We start from the raw sequence: 23,465 nt of genomic DNA, 5'->3' as shown, positions 1-23,465 counted from the left end.
ACCGTCGCGTTCACAATGAAGCGCAGTGCCTCTGCGCTCATACATACAATATACATGTCATATCTCATTTTGAAGTCGGTTGAGAATACTGTAAATTATATTTAAGACATATTACCTTAGCTTAGACACAAAAACAATAGTCGTGTATAACAGTTAGTTACAACAATTAACAGTGTTGAAAGAGAAAGGGCTTACGCCGTATAAATGTATATCTGGTAGATATAACGTGAGTGGCGTTATGATCGACTCGCTCTCACATGTCAGTATAGCTCCATACATGTTGTTAGTTTGTAATACAAAAGAAAAATGCTTGTATTAAAAAATAATAGAGTTAATTACATTGCACGTGAGGTTTTAGCATTCAAATAATACAATAACAGAAATAAATACTTATATTTAATTAGATCTATAAAAGAGAGTTACTAATTTAATACATCTATATTAAAATGGAATGTATTATGTATATGATAATAGTTACTTAAGCTTACAAAATTATTGTCTATCTTTACTTAATTATAAATCACTGGATGATATAGGATTCGAATCTGTACAATTTTTCTTGAATTCAGATATTTCTTATAAGTACTATTCAGTATACTTTTTATTGGAACCTACTGGAAAAGATAAGAATACATAAAAATCAATTGCTTGTGCCACTGCGCCACGTCTAAAAATTGTTCATATAAATTAATATGAACTGATCGATCATTTGAATGGAGGACTGTTTTTTTTAGATAGGATACCCGACACATCACTACTAAGTACCTACAGTAATTTAAGATTTAACTAATGTCCAGATTTCAGTAATAAATTAGCAGGTTATTTATCAGTTACGTATTTAAGTAAATATAACGTTTGAAAAAATGGTAATTATTGTTGAATCTACATAATAGGAAAGTTGCCTTGTCTGACCTATAGTTACCTCTCTATCTTCCATATGTAGGGATATTTTACGTGAAAGACATCAATGATTTTTTTTACGTATCAAAAAAAAAACTAATTCAGCATCAGTATATTATAAATTTTTATTTTAAAAAAGGTAGAGAATATTTAAATAAAACGAACTAATAACTAAGCTTATCTGAAATATAATAATATTTTTTAAATGTTGTGTTTAAATTATTTTATTTACAACTATCACAGATAATATTCACAAATAATATTAAAAAAAAGCTTTAATAAAGGTCAGTTTAGCCCTTTCGTGTATTACGTGGCCATCAATTAACACGAGAGCACCTTACTATATGCTAACACACTTAGATATTTCGCGTAAGTTCAAGGTCGCACCTCAAGGTCACAGTATAAACAAAGCGGTTGTACTAGTTGTATAAAATTTCGATTACTTGCATTGCAAGCATACATTAAAACATCCCTAGAATATACTGTAAATAATCTACGAGAAGTATCTAAGCTCTAATCTGATGTAACGCAATCGCTAACTAGTGTCGTAGTGTCGTGGTGTCGACACCGGCGGCGGCGCTACGTTCCGCTAAACCGGTATGCTAATAAGAATCTAATAATGTCAGTAACAATCGTTAGATATGCAGCCTTGTTTTTGTTATTTATATTTGGCATATTTATTTACACTTGGACGAGTCACACCACTATTCTACATAGGTACGTCATGATAGACAAAGATTTCTATGCGATTCTAGATATTTATGTGTATTATTGCAATTGTGAAGTGTCTCCCGCTGGCTGGCCAGCTGTGTCAACTCACCGGTGTCGGCGCGCTCCGCCTCGTCGTCCGACTCGGTGCCGGAGTCCCGCTCCTCCACCTGCAACCAAAACATTCCCTCAGTTTCCGCCGCGAGTAGTGACGCAGTGACGTAGTGATACACCGCCACCACTCTCCGCCGGGCGACACTCGCGAGGGAACGAGAGCGAGCGTATGGAAGCCGATCGTTCCGCTCCTTTGTTCTCGCGAGGCGGCCATTTTCTGGTGGCGGTGTGACCTTCGACTCGCCGGCTCGGTGGCGGCCGAGCTCGCGGCGACACCCACCTTTCCGGAGACGTTCTCCTCATTCAGCGAGTGCGTTCGGAGCTTGTGTGTCAGGAATTTGAGCATTATTGAGCGTCGGCTCGACCGATCGTTCTCGTCCACACACCGGTCACCGGCACTCGCGCCGTCACAGCTACCGGGCTCGGGCTCGGGCTCCGCGCTGGGCGCTAGGGCGCCGGGCGCATGTCGGGCACTGCAGTAGGCGACCGCCTCGCTCGACTGCCGGATAACTACTAGACACGATCACGCGAGTGGTGCTGGTGGGCTAGGACGCTGTGCACTCGGTAAGACGTGGGGCCGCGCCGGGCTCCACTGCGGGCCGGGGCTCCCGAGGCAGTCGGGCGTCGTGGGGAGCGACGGGAGAGGCGCGTAGGTCGTTCGTACGCGGGTCTGGAGACTGGCGGTAGTGCGGGCCGGCGGCGGGCGGCCACCCATTGATGACAAAGAACCGGAACGCGCAGAGATCGGACGCGATTGGACAAAACATTACAGAATAGGATCGAAATTTAATGCTCGCACGACGTCCCGCTCGCTCTCGAGCGCGCTCGGCGTCGCTCGGGCCCGCTCGGCCGGCGTCGGCTGTGCTCGGCGCGCTGTCGGTTACGTAACGCTGATAGTGTATCGCTGATAAAACTCCCGCACGATACAAACCTATGGATATACCTACCGGCGTAACATTGTAGTATACTTAGCTTTGTCCATGAGAAAGTATTCCTCGTAATATAGCTTTTTTCTTAAAAATATAATCGTTTGTAATAGTAATTAATTACGAAAGAAAATGTAAATTGCTTTATTACAATATCATAATATATTATTACTACTGATTTTTACACATATTGAAAAGTATAATAGATACCAAGAAACGAATGCAAGTATATATTTAAAATATCAAACTTAACATCTCCCTATATAACCATTCCCTACTATAAAACCAACAAAAAGTAAAATAAAATAAACATAACATACTATAACAGAACATAATATGTATACAGCATATCCATACTACACACTCGTCGGGCGTAATGAATCGCCGCCATGCTGGTGTACCTGCGTGCATGCCTTCTCTCTACTTCTCTCTTTTCTCTACTTGTCTCGCTCACTCACTCGACGAACCGATCTGCGCGCCATTTTCAAATTACAGTACATGAACATATTACTTATGTTAAAACAAGTTGTAAGTCAAACTATTTTTACTTTAAGTTGTTAAAATATCAAAATTGACGTATAAAGTGTAGTAGGGAACGGAGTGTCTTAACACTAGGGTACCCTCTGCCTAACTAGCTGTGAGTGGGATACAGCGTGACATGTGTTTTATTTTATTTATTTGTCATGACAAGAAACTCTTCAAGTTAGTTTTGTTTTCCTGGTCGCACTTTCTAGAATAACCAAAGTTTCAATATGCAATTGGGATTCAAAATGAAAAGCATGAATGGTTTTTTCAAACGTATATTTATTAACAACAAGTCATAACAGTGATTACTTCAAATTTTACTTTGATGGTCACAATAAACAATATTGTAATAGTCTTATTCTAATAATCTACCAAAGGGTTCTCAAAATGATGACATGACATCATATTTATTTAGTCATATAAAAAAATAAAATTTCACAATCAATACTTCTGATATAAGAAAATATTTATACAAATATCAATTTTCTCTGAATATTATATAGTATAATAATATATTTATATGATACAAATTCGTTTCATAAGCTCGACGTTGCAAATAACTACTCTTAATCTATGTATGTTATTATTTACCAAGAATTTTATATTACCGTACTTTTACATAAGAAAGATATTCTAAATATTACTTTTTAATGTATTGTGACATTTTCTTACCTCCGACGCAGTGGGGTGTTATATTTTTGATGCGTATGTCTATGTGTGTATCTGTATGTCTGTGGCATCGTAGCCCCTTTTTGTAATGTACAGGAAATTTCTAAAGAATAAATATTCCTTTGTTCCATTTACTTAATTCAAACGAACTACTGATAAGGTAAAAAGCCTGATTTCATAGTCAGATTTTGCTAGTGACTCGAAAATTGGACAGTGTGTCGGGAACGGACAACGCAGTGTATTAGGACTACTAGATCTAAACGACAAATTATCTAAACACCTTATTATGAACATTCATAAAGGAATACAGTGAAATAATATCATTTTAATTTCCTTATACTTGCAATAAAAAGTGGTTGCTCTATACAATTTAAACAATATAATTATTATAGTAAAAAATTAAAATATATTTTAATTCCAGATTTAAAACTAGTTAAAAAATATTGCCTAATTTATTATTAAAATTGACTGATTTTTCAAAAATAAGTAATATTAGTGTAAAAAATACATTATTTTCTAAAAATATATCTTAAATATTTGTTCTTAATTATTTTTCTACAAGCAGATCAGTTTTGTTTAATTTTGTTAAAGAGTACAACTAATTAATTAATGAATATACATGACGGTTGTGGGTTTGTATACAAGAGATTAATTAATTATAATTATTAAAATATTTTAATTTCTTAGTTTAGATTGACAAAGCATTACTAATTACTCTGTAACTACTGTACAAAATGTTGATGCATGAGGATAAACGATTATATATTATAAATATTTATTGGAAGGATCCGATCACCTCAATATGAATGGAACGAAATAATATTACAAATAAAACAAATATTTTTTTATAATAATAAAATCTTTGACATATTACATTTGATTTGATTATTTTTTCATATACATATTACATTTGATTTGATTATTTTTTCCTTCCATTGTACTTTTCTTATTATTTTAAGTTTGGTTTTCAATATGATTCTTCATATATTTTCTTCTTACACTTTAAAAAGAGAGATAATAATGAAGATCAATTGAACGACCTCATAGAACGATATCATTACATTATTACATTATACATTGTTTCTAACTAAACTTGACCTACCAAAATTGTAACCAATATAATAATATTGTATGATAATAAAAAAAAATCAAAGAGTAAAATCATAAACACATGAATTATTGTTAATTTAATTCCATTAAGAATAACTTTTGTTAAATGTAGACTAGAAACTATCCAGTGCAATGTCGGTGTCGGCATTGCATTGGCACATTTCTCAAGCTCTCACACTCAATATCAAGTTTACTAGACACTATCACATAAAAATAAGTTCATCAGATAAATAATCAGGATTATCACGTATGAAGTTGCGGAGTGACTCTATGGATGCACGTAGTTCACTTAATGTGTCCTCCATATTGGTGTTGGGAGTGTTTAGGGTGTTTGCTGTGCTGGGGGTGGGGGGTGATAGGTCGTGTAGTAAAGTGGGTGCAGCTTCAGGTAGTATATATCGTCGTAACGGTGTTAAGTTGCGGGCCACTTCTGCTTTAATACCGGATATCCTGTAACAGAAAGGTTTGTAGGAGTTATTCAATGAAATGTTGATTGTTACATTGAAGTGTAGTAAAATAATTTTGATATTATAATTTGTGGTAAACGAACATAATAGAATTATTCTTAAACGTATTTTACACGAAGTGTAACGCGTAAGCTTGCATTTGTGCGAGTGATTATAAAAGTGCAGTTAGGACAAATTGAAGAGGTTGATGACAGTAGACAAAGCGAAAGAAGTATGTAGAGACTGTAGCGTTTAGCGCTCTGTTCTCACTGACTACCCCGCTAGCGATACAGCGTGAAGCAAAGTTATTTCAGGGTTTACTGTGTTCTTGTATCGGATAGCCCATTTATCGGCGAACACTATATGACATTTTAAAATTATGATAATAATTTCAATGTAATCCCACTGTACCTGTAGACAGAGATACTTTCCGCACATAGAATATCAATATTGTGTTATACGCAACTATTGTTCTTGACTTTACAGCTTAGCCATCTGCGGCATAGTATATTTGTAGTGTTCTTAAACGTAATTTAATTGTAATATAATATACAGTACACGTACTCGGCGACGTAGTACTTGCGGTAGGGCGCGACGTGCGCGTGCGCGGTGTCGGCGAGCTCGCGCAGCGCCAGCGCCAGCAGCGCGTCGCCGGCGTGCGGGCGGCGCGGGCACACGCGCGTGCCCATTAGCGGCGCTATTACTGGAATGTACACACAAGCACATACGTTTTAATATTTTTTTAATCTCTCTTGGACTCTTTATATTTAACAAAATAACAATTGCGTTAACAATTTTTAAGAGGCGCTGTGTCCCAATACTTATACGATTTTTAAAAAAATGAGTTTTAGTCAGTAGTGGATTAAGCAGCAAGCTGCACAGGTAACTAGGGCGGTATATTGAGGGGCAGCAAAATTGAGAACTAATTTCGTTTTTGCTAGGTCATTTAAATTGAAGATTAATGTATGATTCAAGCTGTCTAGCATACTTTTGCCAAAAGTATGCAACACGTTTTGAAGACTATTTCTTGTTACGTGGAAAGAAGTTGCGGTACTTCTTTGAAAGAAATATCTTGTTTTCATGAAGAAAAAGGGGATAAGCATAGACAAAAATAGTCTTACAAAACAAGCTAAACAAAAACAAAATACTCACAAGTAGGCACCGTCTTCGTTTCACTATTAAGTGTCGGGCAATACAACTGTTGCGCCGCGGGCGTTTGTAACAACACGACTTTAACATCATCCCGCCTCAACAAGCCCCTTATCCAAGTAGATGCACTGGGAGCCGACGCGGCCACCACCGCATTATTAAACAAATCGATCACTTGATAGCCTGTATATTTTATAATTAATTCACGTAAAATCGACACCGTTTTCATCATCGCTTCACAGTCTCCCGCGTATAGCAACACCACAATGGCCGTTGGTGGACAAGATGGCGGCGTTACTGTCGTATTACGCGATAACCACGTAAATAACACTCGTTTTCTAGTGTTTATATCAATACGAGCCCGCCAAAATGCTAGGGCAGCCAAAAAAGCGATGGCAACAATGATGGCAGCCGCCCACCATGCTTTAGCTTGTGTTGGCGGTACAGTTATAGGTTCTTTCTTCTCATGGCATAGAGAACTGGCCGTGTTAATCAATTGCGCGAATAGAGCCTCGGCGGCCGTCCACGGAGCACTGTGATGTAAATGAGCTGTATAACAGCCATACCGTGTATGAATCTTACACGATATTTGTGAGGTCATGGCTGTACAGTTTGAAGTGACGTCTTCGCATTCGCTCTGTAAAACAAAAGAAAAATATAAAATAATTGAAGGAGGCTATGGAGAATAAATATTGCTTTCAGTCTGTTTTTAGTGTCAGACAAGGCCGACTATAAAAATTCATAATGTATACTTCATATTGTAAATAACAAAATATAAGTAACTAAAAGTATTGACAAGTCCCACACCATACAATAAATATAAAGTTACTATAAACTCTAACATAACGTATATCTAGATAATCATCAAAATTGAATACCTCTGTGTAATATATTTAAATATCACGAGCCGCAACTATATTATAATAGCAATTAATATGAACTTAATAATTTAATGACGTCAATGACTCTTAGCAATTTTCTTAAATAATAGGTATATATTTCCTTGTTTAATATCCTAATGTGACAGGTATTTATAATGCAATATTATATAAAATTCAACCATTTGAATTTGTGAGCAACCGACCCTAAGCTACAACTTATTCAGAAATAAATTCTTTCTTCTACAAATATTGGGTCAATTTAGATTCACGTTTCATCTTTATATAGTCGGCAGTTAGAAACGAGTGTCAAGACATTACGGTCCTTGGATTTTTTCCGAATTCAAGACATTGTGCGTTGAGTAGCGTAAGGCGGAGAAATGAAAATAATTCACTATCTGGGATCAAACCTATAATCTTCGTAATCACTATGCTACAGACGCTGTTCCACTACGCAACGACGGACTCAATTGAGCAACAATTCTAATGACATTTTTATCGACGTTCCATACATTATTCATGTCAACTTTCAGTAGAATAATTACATTCGTAGATTCGATATAGTATTGTATGAGTTCATATAACTACATATAGCATGCAAGTATATAAGTATAGTGTAAGATATATTTGTTTGAATTACTGCAAAGTATTTGCAATATTATTAGCAATATTGTGAACTATGATAAGAAAATAACTACAATTGTATGCGCGTAGTAATTTAAATAACAATGCCACTTATGTCGCGAGTGATAATACATTTTGTAATACTATCTGTTGAACGCGCTAATCTCAGGAACTACTAGTTTGCATTCAAAAATAATTTTAGTTTTGGATAGATAGTTAGATTTATAAAGGAAGGCTTTAGGCTATATTACGTTAATCGTTTTGATGTTACTCTTAATCATTTTTCCATATGGATTTCCAGATTGTCCCTGATTCTTGTCATGGCTGTATCATAAAATAGGCGTGATAAGTATTATTTTATAACAAATTAAAATATTTACTACCCAATCAATAAATGTAATTTGGAATGAAAAAAACTACATTTCGAAGAGTTACAACAAATTAATAAAACACTAACTATGGAACACGAGTATCGACATTGTTGATGGCCTACGGGAAACCGTACAATGCAGCTAGGTACTCAAATGCGGGATTTACAAATATTAACACTGTAACAGATATGATGAGATAGCACTGAGTACAGACATGCGTCAGCTTTGTGTTCAAATATAAAACGAGTGGGTTGAACGAGTATTTGTTAGACGAAAGAACTTACACAAGTTATTTATCCTCTCACATTCTTCATATTAATGCTATATTAACTAAGAAATCATAGTAATAAGAGTAGTATGCATTTGTTGGTCCAGAAGTGTTGAGTCGGTACTCCACGCCGAAAACAATTACTAAATATACACTCAACATGCAAAGCCTTAAGTTCAGGCGGTATGAGAAGAACAGAGTGTTTTAACAATAGGCTGCCTCTACCTACACTGTTTCGCGAGAAAAAGTATAACGCTGAAAAAACACAACTAAACTTTTCCCTTAATTTGAAATCGAAACGACAACCACCGCATTCATACATGATTTATTTATGAACTACTCAAATAAATAGTAAAAGCACAAAGTTCATAAATATTAAATTAATAAAAACAAGAACTACTTGAACTAATCCTTATTTGAAATTGCTACTTATATTTTTTGCATCAAATTCTAAATCACACATCAATTTTATGTCTTGTAAGATTCAAATGAAACCATTTATAACTTCTAACTCAGTTTGTAGCACGAAGTACTAATAATAATAAATTTGTGCGTAAAAATATAAACGTTCATTTAAAGATGTATCAATAAATTGTAAGTGCGCGAAGCGTGAGCTGCGCTTTGCATTTGTGTGAGTGATCAACAAAAGTAGAGACAGATTAAAAAAATCTTTTAAAAATTATATTTATTATAAGAATAAATAAATTTTTCTACACCTAACTAACATCCTCACCATTGTCACTATCGTATTGTGTGTTGGTTGTGTCAATAACGAATTGTTCCGTTATATCATCGAAAACTGCGATCACTGTTTTGTGTTAAAAAATCGTATTTTTTTTCTCCTTTTACTGCTTGGTCACATACAGTTTCTATTCTTGTGCAGTGGTTGTGCTAGCTTTTTCTTTCATTTGTTTATTAAATCGAACAAAAAATAAAATATAAAGAGATGTAAATACGTGACGATGCCACAACCAACACAAGAGTTATAAATACGTCAAATATTACAATGGAACGCCGCGCTTCAAGGAGTCGTCATATCTACACTCATCTCGCGAACAGAACCTGTTTATTTTAGCATTTGTGACAAATGAACATTGACATTGTGAACAACCAAATATTTTTTATAAAACATATATTTTAGTGTTACACTCATATTTTACATATAAGTACAGAAAACATATAATAACAGAAAGAATGTGGACGACAAATTGAACAAAGACAAAGTGAAATACTAAAATTTTTAATTGAATGTAAGAAAATGTTGTTTTAATCTGATTTTAGAAGAATTAATTTAAGTTCTGCTAATCAAATCGCAATATCCCAATAGACATTAACTGGTAACAAATGTAATGTCATAACAATATGTTTCCTCTGCCTATAGTTGAAGGTGCTCATCTCAAGAAGTAATTCTTGGTCCATTTGGAAAAACATAGTTACAGACCAGTCAGAATTACCTACTTGTACATATAACATACTTAGGCCAAGGTCTACTAAGAGTATGTCATATGTCACAGACAACTCTTAGTTATGCCTCTTTGACAAAGCAATAAAGCCGCAAGTATAGATTAGTAAGTAGGATATATTTAAAAGTACTCATTCTTACCATGTAATCTGTAGGACAAAGGTCCATGAAATAATCGGTAGCAGGTATATATCCGAGAAACCAGTGCACAAGTAAGTACTCTCTGCAAAATTAAAAAATTATGAGCGATATAAAACATTGATATTTAATTATTATACATTTGAAGGAAAAAGCATAACAATAAAAAAAACAAACACAATAAGATCTTTGATTCTGACCTTATGTTATGAATTATGATTACCAGATTTTAAAGTGACCTTTCCTCAAAACATTTAATAACATCTCATATAGAAAAGTAATGACAAAACAAATGTACTATAATTATTATAATTATTTGTGCATTATATTTGACAGATGATAAATACTTTAGAAAAATAATGTAAAAATTGGGCATAAATTTTAAATATGTCACTGTAATATTATAAACTTTGTTATTTTACAATCTCTCTTGTGATATAATAGTTTATCAATATTTTAAGAACCAACATTGTCAAATGCAAAAAAGCACCATAGAGTTCAAAAATCTTATGCTGACATAAATGTATATTAAGAAAAATATATATACAAAATGACAACTGTATATTAGGGTGGGCCAAAAGCATTTTATTTCTCTTTTTTTATAAATTATAGTGAAAATATTGTTCTGGACTCAAAAAAACATGTATGCTAAAAGGGCATTTCTTAAGTTTTATATTAAGAAATGTGTCTCATCGCAATTTTCGATTTCCCATACAAATAACAAGGAGAATTTTGTATTGTTCTTTTGAAACTTTGTTGCAATTAAACTAATAATATATAATGTTTTTGTCAGCACCACTTTAAATGAAACTACAGTTTTAACTACTTTATAAAAGCTTGAAAATGCTTACCCATCAGTTTCATTATGCACCATAGCTTTGCTTTCCGTAAAATGCTCCTTATTGTAAGGGTTAATAATATAATGGAGGGATTCATGTGGAATTGAACTTGTGGTGTGTCTGCGGAGCCATGTATTAACATGGTAGCATGTACCATTAAATATGAGGTCTAAATTAGTTGTGAAACATACCTGAAAAATTATAAATTATTTTTTTAAAATAATAATAGTAATATTTTAGTTTAGTTGGGTAATGTTTTTTACAGTTTGAAATTTATAATGTCAAGACACTCCATTCTAAAATTTCCTTCTAAATTCAAGAGATGCTTTGAATATCATTTAGGTTCAAACATATCTGAGCATTGAACCCATAATTACCGTAATAAAAGATACTGTGCCATGAATTTGTAAAAAACCTAAGCAGCTTATCCAATTTAATTTATATTATAATTATAATAGTAGTTACAAAAGTAATGAACTTGATCTATTTTATGAGATAACCTTTCTTGTATCTTTTCTACATAAATGCATGATAATTTATGTAATACAAAATGACAATATTTAATAAAATAAAATTTAAAAGTTCAGAAACTATAATATTGAATTACTCTAATGAATACATTTAATTGTTTTTCAGCTTTACATTGTATTCCTCATATAGCATGGCAGGTAGAGAGAATATATTGTTGAGATATTATATCATGTCTACTTGCTGCTCAAGTTTGAGATATTGGGTGTTGAGTGCTACTCACTTGCCTTTATGCTCCACTTACTTTTCTCAGCTGGAGCTGGGAAATGAAGCATAATTTGCCTGCATTTGCTATGTTCATTGCACTATGATGATGGCACAAGCATAATTAAATTACATAATATATTATATTCAGAATCCATAATATCAATGCCTCCAGAATTTAATGGGAAGAAGAAGTGTCTTAAGACTAGCTTCCTAGGCTCTGTGGTAAACAACCTAAATAAACCTTGGAACCTATAATCTAATATTTAGATATTAGCTTAACAATAATAACAATGATTAATAAAGCTTTCGTCATATTAAAACATTTTCAGAATAAAAATAAATGCATAATTCATAGTTTTGGCATAAAGTAGGTATACAATAAGGTCTCACTAATAAAAAAGTATATAAATACTAACATTAGTACAGGATAAATTAAGATTGACTGGTTCGTGGAAGCGCGAGTGCACCGAGCCTAGTGGACCTAATTGGTATCGGAGGCAGCTCTCTTGAGCGCGATCATCGTATCGCAATACTAGCTCCCAAGATGTAACATTTCTATCCGCTGTAGTGCACCATTCCACTTTATAACGTCCCTCAACTCCATCGTTTGAAGGCTCGAAAGTCAAACCAGTTTTGGAATTATAACTACACTTAACATCATAATCCCCTTTGGTTAAATAACATGAGAGCAAAATAAAAAACACTGTCCACTTCATATTAATCACATAACGACATTACGATTTTTTTCACACTGGCACAAATTCAATAAGTGCGTGAATTTCCAAATTTATGTAAACAAGCGGTCAGAGGGTTATCGATGCGAAAAAGAAAATGGTAATTTTAATGAAAACATATTTTTGTAACGTCAGCGTCACTCGTATAAATAAGAGGACAATGTTATTTTAGCGCCCACTTGACATGCTACTAATAAAATATCTAAACCACACTGACCACGTATATATTAATATAACACTAAGTAATAAAACATAATTAATTATTATAATAATTATAAACAAATCAAGGATAAATTATACAATCTAAGCTAAAACTGCCACAGAATACAGATCAGAAATAAATCTTTTGTCACCCAATCTAAAATCTAAATATTACACTCTACAGATAAGTAAGAAGTCGTGATAAATAAGAAGCACAGACAAAATAACCTTTATTTTAACATTGTCACAGATTAATGTCTATAAAATGTTATTTTACATTTTTAATAGTAGCAGATATTTTTTTTTCTTCATAGGTTAAAGTATTTTTATTTTATACCAAACTTCTGCTTTCCGTAGTTATTATTAATTATTCAAATGTTTTAATTAGAACAGATATAAAGACAAGTGTCTTTGTTTCCTTTTGTAATTACAGCGTTGAGTTCGGCCTCTTTACATGCGATGCCTCCGTGATTTGTGTGTGATATGTATTTGAAATGTATTGTGAAGTTATAATATGTATTTGAATACCGAGGCTTACATTCACAAGTGTACAAAAACTTTGATTCATTTTGAATTGACAGTTGATTCTAATACCTATTCTTAAAGTAGTCTTTCAAACAACAACAAATTGAAAAATAAAAATAAAAATAAATAAATAAAAACCTATAAAATGTAAAAAAAATCACTACAAGAAAAAAATACATTTGACTTACAAATAACTTTAAACATACAAGCTCCCATTGACCCAAAAAATAACCGATTTTTAAATAGTAAATAGATATCCTATCCTATATCTTATAAAACAAAGTCGCTTTTCGTGTCTGTCTTAACTTTCTAACTCTTCTTCTTCTAAACCACCCAACGGATTTTAATGCGGTTTTCACCATTAGGTCGAGTATTTCTCAGGGAAGGTTTATATATAGTTTATTATTTGTACATTTTTATGTAAATTAACATAAATACGATAAATGTGTATAAAGTCCTACCTGTTGAGACACTTTCGCGCATGCGCTGCTTTAATGGTAAGTACTACATGAAAATAATGTACTGGAGTATTGTTCATCTTAATAAGATCTACAAAAAAGTCCGCCACGGCATATTCGTATCTTTTAAGAATAACGTGTAGTGATCATATTTCTGTCTAAAAATTGTAATTTCAATATATTTTTTATTGTGAGGAATATTTTTTCATAATGGTATTAATCCTTATCCTTTAAAATACTTTATACATTTTCTACGTTAAACGAAGATAAAATTTGCTTTTTACAATATTTCGAAATTGCAAATAGTTTTACAGAAAAACGCATTTAATTGTTGACACATCCCGCCGTTCACACATCAGCTGTATGTTACTCAAGTATCACTTATCCCTTACTCTCAGCATATAAATAAGTATATTAGTTAGGTTGGCCATTTAATGTAGATCAAAACTGTATTTTACTGTTTTTCATTTTAATAAGTACCTTAGAAGTTATTACAATATAAAAAAATCCTTGCTGCGATACGGCTCGCCACTCACCATGCGTCCCGCGACGTTTTGCTTAGGTATACAAACGCATCCGCCGCGCCCGCCTGCCTTACACGCATCGATGGTTCAGTGGTAGAATGCTCGCCTGCCACGCGGGCGGCCCGAGTTCGATTCCCGGCCGATGCATTCTATTTAATTTTCCTCACAGGCAGCCACGTAGTGCTTGCTTTTCATCAGGGACAGAATACCCTCTTCAGCATCTCATCTCATTTTTTAAAAAAAAACCCGCCTGTCATCTAAATCTTCGTTGCTATAGATAGCAACGAAGATTTAGATGCGTTTGCACGTATTGGATAATTGGAGTTGAATGTATTATTTCAACACGATATATTTGGTTTCATATTTTTTGTAGTAGTTATTAGTAGGTAGTAGGTAATTTGTTTATAATTTCTTCCGTTTAAAAATAGTCATTTAACTATTTAAAAATAGTCACATTATATGAATAATCCAGTAGTAAAAGCGGGCGAAGCCGCAAGAGGGTCGCTAGTATATATATAAGAGTATCAATAAATTTTAAAGCTTCTTGAAAAATGGAAATATTATTATCTATATTTTAGTTTTTGTTTAAATTTGTGATGTAGCTAAAATTTTGAAGTTGGTTTTTCATGTAATTTGAAATGATTTTTTTTACATTAAAATTAAAACTAATGAAATTATACTTAGTAAATTATTTATTGATATATAAATAAAAACATAATTAAGTTCATTCAACAAAACCTTACTGACATTTATTACAATTTAATAATAAAGTAATTATATTCCAATCTGTTGAGCTAATACTGCATATATAGCTAATGCACTGAGTCCAATAACCGACGCATGCAATGTCTTGATGCCTAATAAGGTCCAGGGACTAACTCCAAAAACAACTCCTATAGCTTCTTCCACCAAATTTCTATAAGGTGTAAGTGCCAGTAGTGTGACTACAATTGGAAAATATTTCTTTGGCAAATCGCTTCTAGTCCAAAGCCATACAAGAGCTGCAGTAGAAGCATGCTGGAGTAGAGCTACATTAGACTCCGCACATGAACGGACATAGCGCCAGTCAAACTCTGATCCTCTGGCTCCAACCCATAAAAGAATGCTTCGAGTGACTATAACCTGTTGATAAAAATATGTAATAAGACATGTGTAATCAAAAAGCATATTTTGTTATTATTTGCAATTTGTAATTTAGTCACACGTAATATGGCATATTGCAGATGTAAAAAAGATAAAATATGGTAGTTCTTAATTTTCTACTTATATGTATAACTTATTTTGAAAGGCTTACAACAAATATAAGCTGTAGGGTAAGGTAATAATAATAAATGTGAACGATTGAAGGTTCGATTCCTACTGGAGGAAGTGAACTAAAACATGGCGACAAGTTTCATTACTCAACACACAATGCCTCTAAAATTCAGCAGAAAGTGGGGAGCACAGTTTCTTAAATCTAGGCTCCCTCTGTCAACTCTGCCAAATGCAGGATACATGCAGCATGAAGCTGAAATAAAATCTTTAATAAGATTTACTTAGAGGCATACCAAATACCAGCTTGATGGTAACATGTTCTTATTGTTCACCTGATCTACCTACTGCCGAGTTTTATGATAATAAAATAATTTGAAGTGGGTAATGTATAATTTTAAATTTATTAAATAGTTACAATAAAAAGTGACTATTCAAATTATTTATATAATAATTTAAATATAAAATTATAATAATGTATAAAATTATTTATATAATAATTTAAATAGTCATATAATCTAATAAAGTTTACCTCGGCACTAGCCCAGCCAATTGCAGCATTTAAAATTTTTGCATGGCCTTTCCCTGGAATTGAATTCAATGCAAAGTACAAACCAAGGAGATCAGCAAGATCAACTGTTGCTTTAAGAATCTCCTGGAAATATAAATATTTCATCATATTAGTATTAGAAATATATTGCCACAAATCATATATAAAACTATTGGAGCCAGTTTTGGCTCAGAGGCACAAAGTGTGATTGTGAAGCCGTCTGGTTGTGAGTTCCATCTCCATTCGAGGGGATGAAATATTTAATTAAATTTATATTCTATTTCTTTGCTCTGGTGTTGAGGCAGTGTGGCACTGTGTTCTGCCACTCAACACACAATGCCTCCAGAATTCAGCACAAAGTGGGGAACACTAAGTTCCCTCTGCTTACCCTGTTGGGTGCGGGATAGAGCATGAAGCTAACTTTTTTGCTTCCTAATAGTATATGTGTGTAATTTTGTGTTAACTTATGAACTGATTTTTTTTCTATTTCATGCTTTATATGCAATAGGATGGGCATCACTAGGCTTATCACTATAAGACACTTTGTTCTCTATGAATTACATAATAAATTTTAGTGCGTTAGCATTAAATATTATGACTTCTTACCAAAAATATATCATATTCTCCACCTTCATGAATATTATCTGAATCAGGAAAGAAGGTTGCTAATAACAACATTTTACAGAGTTGTGTAAAAATATATAATCCACCGGCGTATACACATTTGGAAAAGGTTGCATATTCAGATCTGAAAAAGGTATGTCTCTCAGTATTTAATAAATCTAAGAGAGTTTGTACCAACCTTAACCTAATTAGATAAAAAAGGCTTACATCCCCGAGAATTTATATGCCATGTAGTATGGCGCGTATACTAAAGCTAGACAATTTCCAAAATGGTAAAGAGTCATCTTTCTTAACCTTAATTCATACAACAATTTAGATAAAATACACAAAAACTATACTTAATCACAACTTTGCGATTCTAAAGTGCTAGCTAGACTCGTTATGTCAGTTCTTTTTGTCATTGTCATTTCGATATTGTCACGTAACAAATTTAAAACAATAATTTATTATTGGTTTGCTAATGTTAAATGATGTATTTATTTTATTTATCTTTCGTATATTTTTACTAAATTCGTAAATAAAATCAATATGAAAGTATGTAATTGTTGATAAAAATTGAACTAAAGCTAACTACGTAAATTGGAATGCTTTCGTATGGATTTTATTTTATACTTTGCAATTTGTAAAATTAAAGACTCACTGTTTATTTTCGTAATATTATTATTATTATAACTACCTAATTAGTTAAATATACATTTTTTTTAGTTTGTACTTCGTACGTTAAATGGAATGCTATAGTTTATACTGTCAAATGTCAGCTCATTGACAAGTTTTACCGCGACTTTTGTATTTTGTAAAATAATAAAACTTATGTGTTTCAGGTATTAAAAATAATTGTAAAGTTTTGATAATCTCACAAATATTTTTTAATAAGTTAAAACGCTATACTAATTAAGCCGTAAAACTGCTTATATCAACAAAATAGCTTGTATTTAGTGAAGAATATGTTTTTTCTCTAATATTTATTAAAATTTAAAAAATCTGGATATTATTAATGACATACCCACAAAAATGCATAATTCTTAATTAATTGCTTACATATACATTTTTAGTTGCTTATTTTTTATTAGTATCTAGAATAGGCACCCTTATGTTACAGAAAGAGATAAAAAATGAAGGGTGCTTTAAAAAAAGGGTAAAACATTTCAACCCTTTCATTTTTTAGCACACGCGCATAGGGGTTTGGGTTTTTATAACCAATGAGAAAGAAGGGTTGTGGAAATGTAGATTTTATTCGTCGCAAGAATAGTCCGTCCTCAACTCGGTGGGTGCTCCGGTAAAGCTTGAGACACCGTTCAGTACCCTTCTGAACTTGATAATAGGAACTTGTTGTATTTGTGTACAAATTTATTATAATAAATTAAGTGTAGCTTATGATTAGTAAAATGTATTTATAGTTATTTAAATCAATTTTATATTTTATAAAAGGTAAAAGTGGAAGTGTTTTCAGATTTGTAAGGGATATTTTGGTAAGGTTTTTAAATATACATCGGTTCATTGTTATACTAATGAAAAAGTATTTTGGGATCTAGAATTAACAATTCATAAATATTATTTTTTTAATAATGTATTTTTATATGTATGAGTATACAGAATGTAAATGCAGTATAATCTTATTAGATTGTTTTCACACATATTATTTTTATGTCCAACAAGAAAGATATTTTGTTACATATATATATATATATATATATATGAAATTAAATTTTAATTATATATATAAACTTAAAATTATATTTATAAAATTAAAAAATAATAAAAATTAATAATTAAAATTATATATATAAACAAAACTGTATAATGATTCTTAATTAATTTTAAAATAAAATTGAAAAAGCTTAGACATCACATAGTAGCATTAGAAAAATATTTAGTAGAAAAAATTACTTTTACTCACTCTTTCCATTTTTTTCATTTTTATAACGTTATATATAACGTATTAGCAACATGTATATCTTTTGATAAATTATGTTTTCCTTAATTACTTGTACAAAAAAAATATAAAAAAAAAATATTATAAGCAAGTTATAGAAATAATGAAGTGAAAAAAGGGTTTTTTCTACCGACTATAGGCATTTTTCCCAAACGTATAATCAGGGAAACTAAAATAAAAATGCATATAAAAATAAATTGACTATATAATATGAAAATGACCACCATATATCACATATTTTCTTATTCTACAAAAAAGCAAATAAAATAAAACGTTCAACGCAGTTCACTCACGTGATCCCTCCATTACAGCATTGTCCTCTGACAATGGAGATAGAGTATAAAGAATCGCGGCCATTAGGTAAATTTTCTTATTCATTTTTTTGCGTGACACCCTCGGCGTAAAAAGTGGGGAAAACGTTATTTATCATGTTGGGACGTGGAGTGGTTCACGCTGAGATCTCAATCTTGCGGTATAAGCTTTTTCTGAATGTCGTAATCGCTCTTCAGTCTTAGGACTTGGCTTCAGGTGTTTTTCTTGTTATTATTGGTATCATGTTGTTTAGGAATATTTACTAAAGTAATTTGTCCGTATTAATGTTTTTTTTAAATATTGTTCCATTATGTACTAAAGTTAAATATTAGTAAAAATTCTTAGAAAATTTTAATATTGACTTAAATTCGCATGTTTATATTTTATACAAAATTTCATAAGGTTTAATTGGATAATTGCTGGAATTTAATATAATTTTAAGTGTTTCAAAATAAAAAATCAAATGAGCACAATCCCGCACACAGCTGGGTAGGAAGAGGGAACCTAGTATTAAGACACTCCATTCTCCACTTTCCGCCGAATTCTTAAATGTTTATTACAAACAAAAACAGAAGTCAAGGATAGCTCGGTAAATTATGGCTATTTACTAAACAAAAAATAATTTGGTTCATTTTAATAAAACACATAGGTATAACGAAATTTATAGGTATATCGCAATATTTTTCAAGAAAAAAAATAATAAAAATACCTCACATAGCGTGTAGCAAGAGATCATTGCTGTGAAATTATAGAAAAATGATATCAATTTGTGTAGGGAGTGCATTATTCCGCTCACGCACGGTGCAGGCGAGTGCGGGAGATAAGCGTGTACCAAAATGCGGAAAGTCCGAGAGTGCCGGGGGCCTTATCGGAAACGGCTTAGTTGACCCCATGCAAACTCCCCAATGCGACATTCCTCATCTACCCTCCGTTACCCTCCGATCGATCTCAATGCAAACTCGCGATCTGCTATGGCCCGGCCGTGGGGTGCCAGTTTTGTTTCTCGCTAATAATTTTGTTTTATTATCGTCTCGGTGTAGGCTATGAGTAGATGTAGTATTGTATGTAGGTAAGTTTTTGTATAAAATTAATCGGATTTATTATTTTAGTAAATATTTGCATTTAGTAGGTTTTATGATTTTAGTTATAGATTTTAAAAAATATGTAGTGTGTCTAATGTTAGAAGCATATAGTACAAGTTATCTAAAAAAATCTTACATAAAGTGCGTCGTTCTATACTCAACACACAATACCTCGAATTTTAATGAAAAATTAAGAACAGTGTTTTTATATTAGATTCTATTGCATAACCTAATATATGGGAGAAAGCGTCAAAACTATTTTTAAAGGAATATTTTATTGTTATTTAACAGTTTCGTAAATTATAAAAGTATGCCAAACAAAATATTTTTCATTTGTTCCCTTAACTTTGACATTCCATCATCAATCATAAGAATTAAAGATATCCTAATTCCCGCTTTGTCCGCACAATTGAGTATCAATTGCCATTGTGGTGGAACTGACTTGTTATAACTTTGATTGAATAAACGTTTTTTGGATATTACCTACCTATGATAATTTTACTATCACATATGCTATATTATATTTCTTTTACCCACAAGACAATATCTTTAAATTGAGAAGCAAATACATAGTCTAAGTTTCAGTAAATAAAATTTTAAATTACTAAACATTTTACTTACGTAAAATCTATAATATTATAATTTAAATAAGAAATATTCAATAAATAACTAATAATATAGGTATTTCATTGGTATCAATGAATAAGATTATTTATTTAAACATAACATGTCGAGGCAAGGTCGGAATTCATTCTTTATGTATAAGCTATCGTCGGGCGGCGCATAGAATATTTGGTGGCTGATCAAAAAGTCCAATTCGGTTTTATATGCCACTGAATACTGAGTGGTGCGGCCCCGGGGAGAGGGGCTTACTTACCTATATGCATCATATTTAGCAAAATTACCTATATTACTTTAGATTGCCGAGATAAAAATTATAAAAATCTATTTAATATCGCACGAGGGTTCGAGGTTTATAATGTACACATTCTTAGTGTTTTCTAAAATATATTTTCTATCCTTAGTGTCGATACTAAGGATAGAAAATATATTTACTAATATAGGTATTTGATTCATGGTTCTTATCGTGTTGAATTAATATTGTGTGTATCAAAGCAAATACTTCAGCTTAGCTATGACAGTTAAACATTAAATTAAAATTAATAATTTAATATATTACTTACCTAGGTATAATTAGGTAGTCTTGACTAAATTACTGTAAAATATTAGAATATAACCTAATTTTATTTCATTTTAAGTAAGTTTATTAAATAAACCGCTTTTTTTGCAGATCTTTTTACGAATTTCTCCAGTTGGTTTTAGCTTTACTCAAGAACTAGTAATATTTTAACGTTCTCATAAATATTAAAGGCAGATCGTGTCAGTGGGATTTTCAATTCCACCTCGACGTGGATCCCCTTAGATTTTAGGGTTTTTCGGCTCGCGGATTAGAGAGATGTGATGTATGGCCGCGGGTGGCGGTAAATCAAATTTTGATTGCTATTTTCTTTGTGGAAAGTCGAAGTCCTCGGGGAGAGACGCGTCGTGTAACATGGGTTAACCGATCCCCAGGCGATGTGCGCCACCGCTGTCTTCTTATGCGAATTACTCTGTTTTTCAATTCTTATTTTCTGGAATTTTCTTCGGTTATATAGTAAATTTATTGTTGATCAATGGAACTTTAACAAATAATTGAGTTTTCTGAAATCAAATTTATTTTCTTAAAACATTACCTATAATTGAACTTTACATTATTAATTATGAATTAAAAATAAACAATGTATGTATATGTTAGAAATAAATATAGTGAACCCAAATACTTTGCCTTTAAGATAATTAGCTGGACTAGAAAAGAATGTACAATTAAGAATGTATTATAATTAGCGTATAGAAATTAAATTATGTAACCCAAATATGGCTAAATTCGTAACGAAACTTGCGGCATTCAGTTCTGCTACTCAAAAGACAATACGCAATGTATTATTAGGTACCTACATATATTAGGTACATTCTTACATTTTTAAAAGTACATCTATTAACAAAAATAAAAACATAACTTTTTTCAAATTGCCGCAAGCTATCGTGTTTGTTACTATCGAGACGATACAAATTTAAGTTTACTTAAGGCCACCGAAATCGAATTTGCTTGGATAAACTAATTTCAGTGAAATAACTCCGAGACCGTAACCGCTCGTGTGATCCAATTGCGGGGCTCGCGGCCGCCCGCCGATCAAACTTAGCCGCCCTTTAAATATTTGAACTCATGCTAGTAGGTACCTACATTTCTACTACTGCGTGGGCCCGATAGATGGAATCTGTTAAATATATGTAATAACTATTTTATTTTAATATTATGAGTTACTGTAAATTCATATATCGCTATAACGAAGTCCTATAGTATTGATAAAAGATTATCATCAAAGTTTAAATATAACAAAATTTTGATATAAACATTGTGAGTCACATTTTACGTTAACGAAAGACGTCTTAAATAGATTTTTCTATATAAATAGAATGGTCAAGATCCAAGTGTTGTTATAGGTTTTATCGGTATAAGTTTAACAGAAACAAGGGTAAGTAAATTTAATAGCGCATTGATGGAAGTGAAGGCCGCGCAGCATCGGAGCGGTCGTTACAAGCCCGGTGAAGGAGGCCCACCCCACGTCGGGATAAAAAAGGATCGCGGGGAAATTCGACCCTTTTTATACTAAATAGGCAGCTAACACGGCCTGAGTGGAGTTTCAATAGATGCTTTCTCGATGGAAGAAGCGACCTGTAAAGAATCGAGTGGAGGGACCCGAAAAACCCTGTTATCTATACTCTATACGTATTCGCCCATACGCCTTGGACGCGTGTCACAGTTTTTCCTTTTATTTTTTACGCGTGCCCTCCTTCAAGGATAAAAGGTGGAATTCTTTTTAAATTGGAAATGTTTTCTAAGAGGATTACGATTTGCGGAGGTGCGCTACGATTTGAGCCATTGGAAATAAGGGATAGCGTTGCTGAATAGCTACTTGTTTGTGTTAAACATACATAGTACCTACATACAGACGTACACCCTTCACAAGCTTTAGAGAAGTTAGTTCTTTACTGCATTAGAGAACTTGTAATTTTATTGTATTATTATAAATTATACCCCTGGATAGTACGAATTCTACCTATAATAACATTATGGTAATTCTAAACCTCTCTTGCTTTGAACACATATGAACATTACAAAAAAAAATACATAAACTATAAACATATGTCAAAAATCCTTCATATTTTTTATAAGAATTACAAAAGTAATTGTTCAACAAATATGAAAGTATATCACCATTACGCAAAATGTTACGCTTAACATACTCCCACGATGCTTTAGTCGGAATTCTGAAACGGGGAAAAAATTGTAAGGCCTTTATTAGACTAA

The 23,465-nt window shown here is 32.5% G+C and overlaps 3 protein-coding genes and 1 long non-coding RNA gene across 4 annotated transcripts in view; 1 reads left to right on the top strand and 3 right to left on the bottom strand.

Annotated features, from left to right (window-relative positions):
* The window catches only part of Reph (Regulator of eph expression), a 56,874-nt gene extending 54,384 nt beyond the window's left edge, over window positions 1-2,490 (bottom strand). The window contains exons 1-2 of the mRNA XM_085203848.1: window positions 2,003-2,490; window positions 1,721-1,778 (exon numbers count right to left, since the gene is read on the bottom strand). Coding sequence (XP_085059974.1) covers window positions 1,721-1,778; window positions 2,003-2,068 — 124 coding nt within the window. The 5' untranslated portion in view covers window positions 2,069-2,490. The remainder of the gene's footprint in view (window positions 1-1,720; window positions 1,779-2,002) is intronic.
* A 942-nt stretch (window positions 2,491-3,432) lies between these two features.
* On the bottom strand, window positions 3,433-12,964 carry LOC146528526 (uncharacterized). Its single transcript, XM_085203847.1, has 6 exons — window positions 12,279-12,964; window positions 11,140-11,318; window positions 10,292-10,373; window positions 6,551-7,184; window positions 5,963-6,101; window positions 3,433-5,402 (listed from the first exon to the last, which is right to left on the bottom strand). Exons 1-6 carry the CDS (start codon window positions 12,576-12,578, stop codon window positions 5,156-5,158), a joined length of 1,581 nt encoding a protein of 526 aa, XP_085059973.1. The 5' UTR covers window positions 12,579-12,964; the 3' UTR covers window positions 3,433-5,155.
* A 2,014-nt stretch (window positions 12,965-14,978) lies between these two features.
* LOC146528525 (BOS complex subunit TMEM147) lies at window positions 14,979-17,123 on the bottom strand. The gene is made up of 4 exons (XM_085203361.1): window positions 16,937-17,123; window positions 16,712-16,853; window positions 16,088-16,210; window positions 14,979-15,426 (listed from the first exon to the last, which is right to left on the bottom strand). Exons 1-4 carry the CDS (start codon window positions 17,011-17,013, stop codon window positions 15,079-15,081), a joined length of 690 nt encoding a protein of 229 aa, XP_085059487.1. The 5' UTR covers window positions 17,014-17,123; the 3' UTR covers window positions 14,979-15,078.
* Window positions 17,124-17,669: 546 nt separating this feature from the next.
* LOC146528524 (uncharacterized) overlaps window positions 17,670-23,465 on the top strand; it is a 41,174-nt gene continuing 35,378 nt past the window's right edge. The window contains exon 1 of the long non-coding RNA XR_014879096.1: window positions 17,670-18,198. This is a non-coding gene — a long non-coding RNA (uncharacterized LOC146528524). The remainder of the gene's footprint in view (window positions 18,199-23,465) is intronic.

The sequence above is a fragment of the Heliconius melpomene genome, chromosome 19, assembly GCF_056956725.1.
Source record: "Heliconius melpomene rosina isolate 202511_hmr_F chromosome 19, ASM5695672v1, whole genome shotgun sequence".
NCBI classification, from domain to species: Eukaryota; Metazoa; Arthropoda; class Insecta; order Lepidoptera; family Nymphalidae; genus Heliconius; species Heliconius melpomene.
This window is presented reverse-complemented; position numbering and strand designations above follow the sequence as displayed.

Coding starts and splice junctions, on each gene's coding strand:
- LOC146528526 (XM_085203847.1), bottom strand. CDS start 12,578: ATGAAGTGGACAGTGTTTTTTATTTTGCTCTCATGTTATTTAACCAAA. Junction 10,374..11,139: donor GTGCATAATGAAACTGATGG/GTAAGCATTTTC, acceptor TTAATTTTGCAG/AGAGTACTTACTTGTGCACT. Junction 5,403..5,962: donor CGCAAGTACTACGTCGCCGA/GTACGTGTACTG, acceptor TTTCTGTTACAG/GATATCCGGTATTAAAGCAG.
- LOC146528525 (XM_085203361.1), bottom strand. CDS start 17,013: ATGACTCTTTACCATTTTGGAAATTGTCTAGCTTTAGTATACGCGCCA. Junction 16,211..16,711: donor GAGAATATGATATATTTTTG/GTAAGAAGTCAT, acceptor TTATATTTCCAG/GAGATTCTTAAAGCAACAGT. Junction 15,427..16,087: donor TTGGCTGGGCTAGTGCCGAG/GTAAACTTTATT, acceptor TTTTATCAACAG/GTTATAGTCACTCGAAGCAT.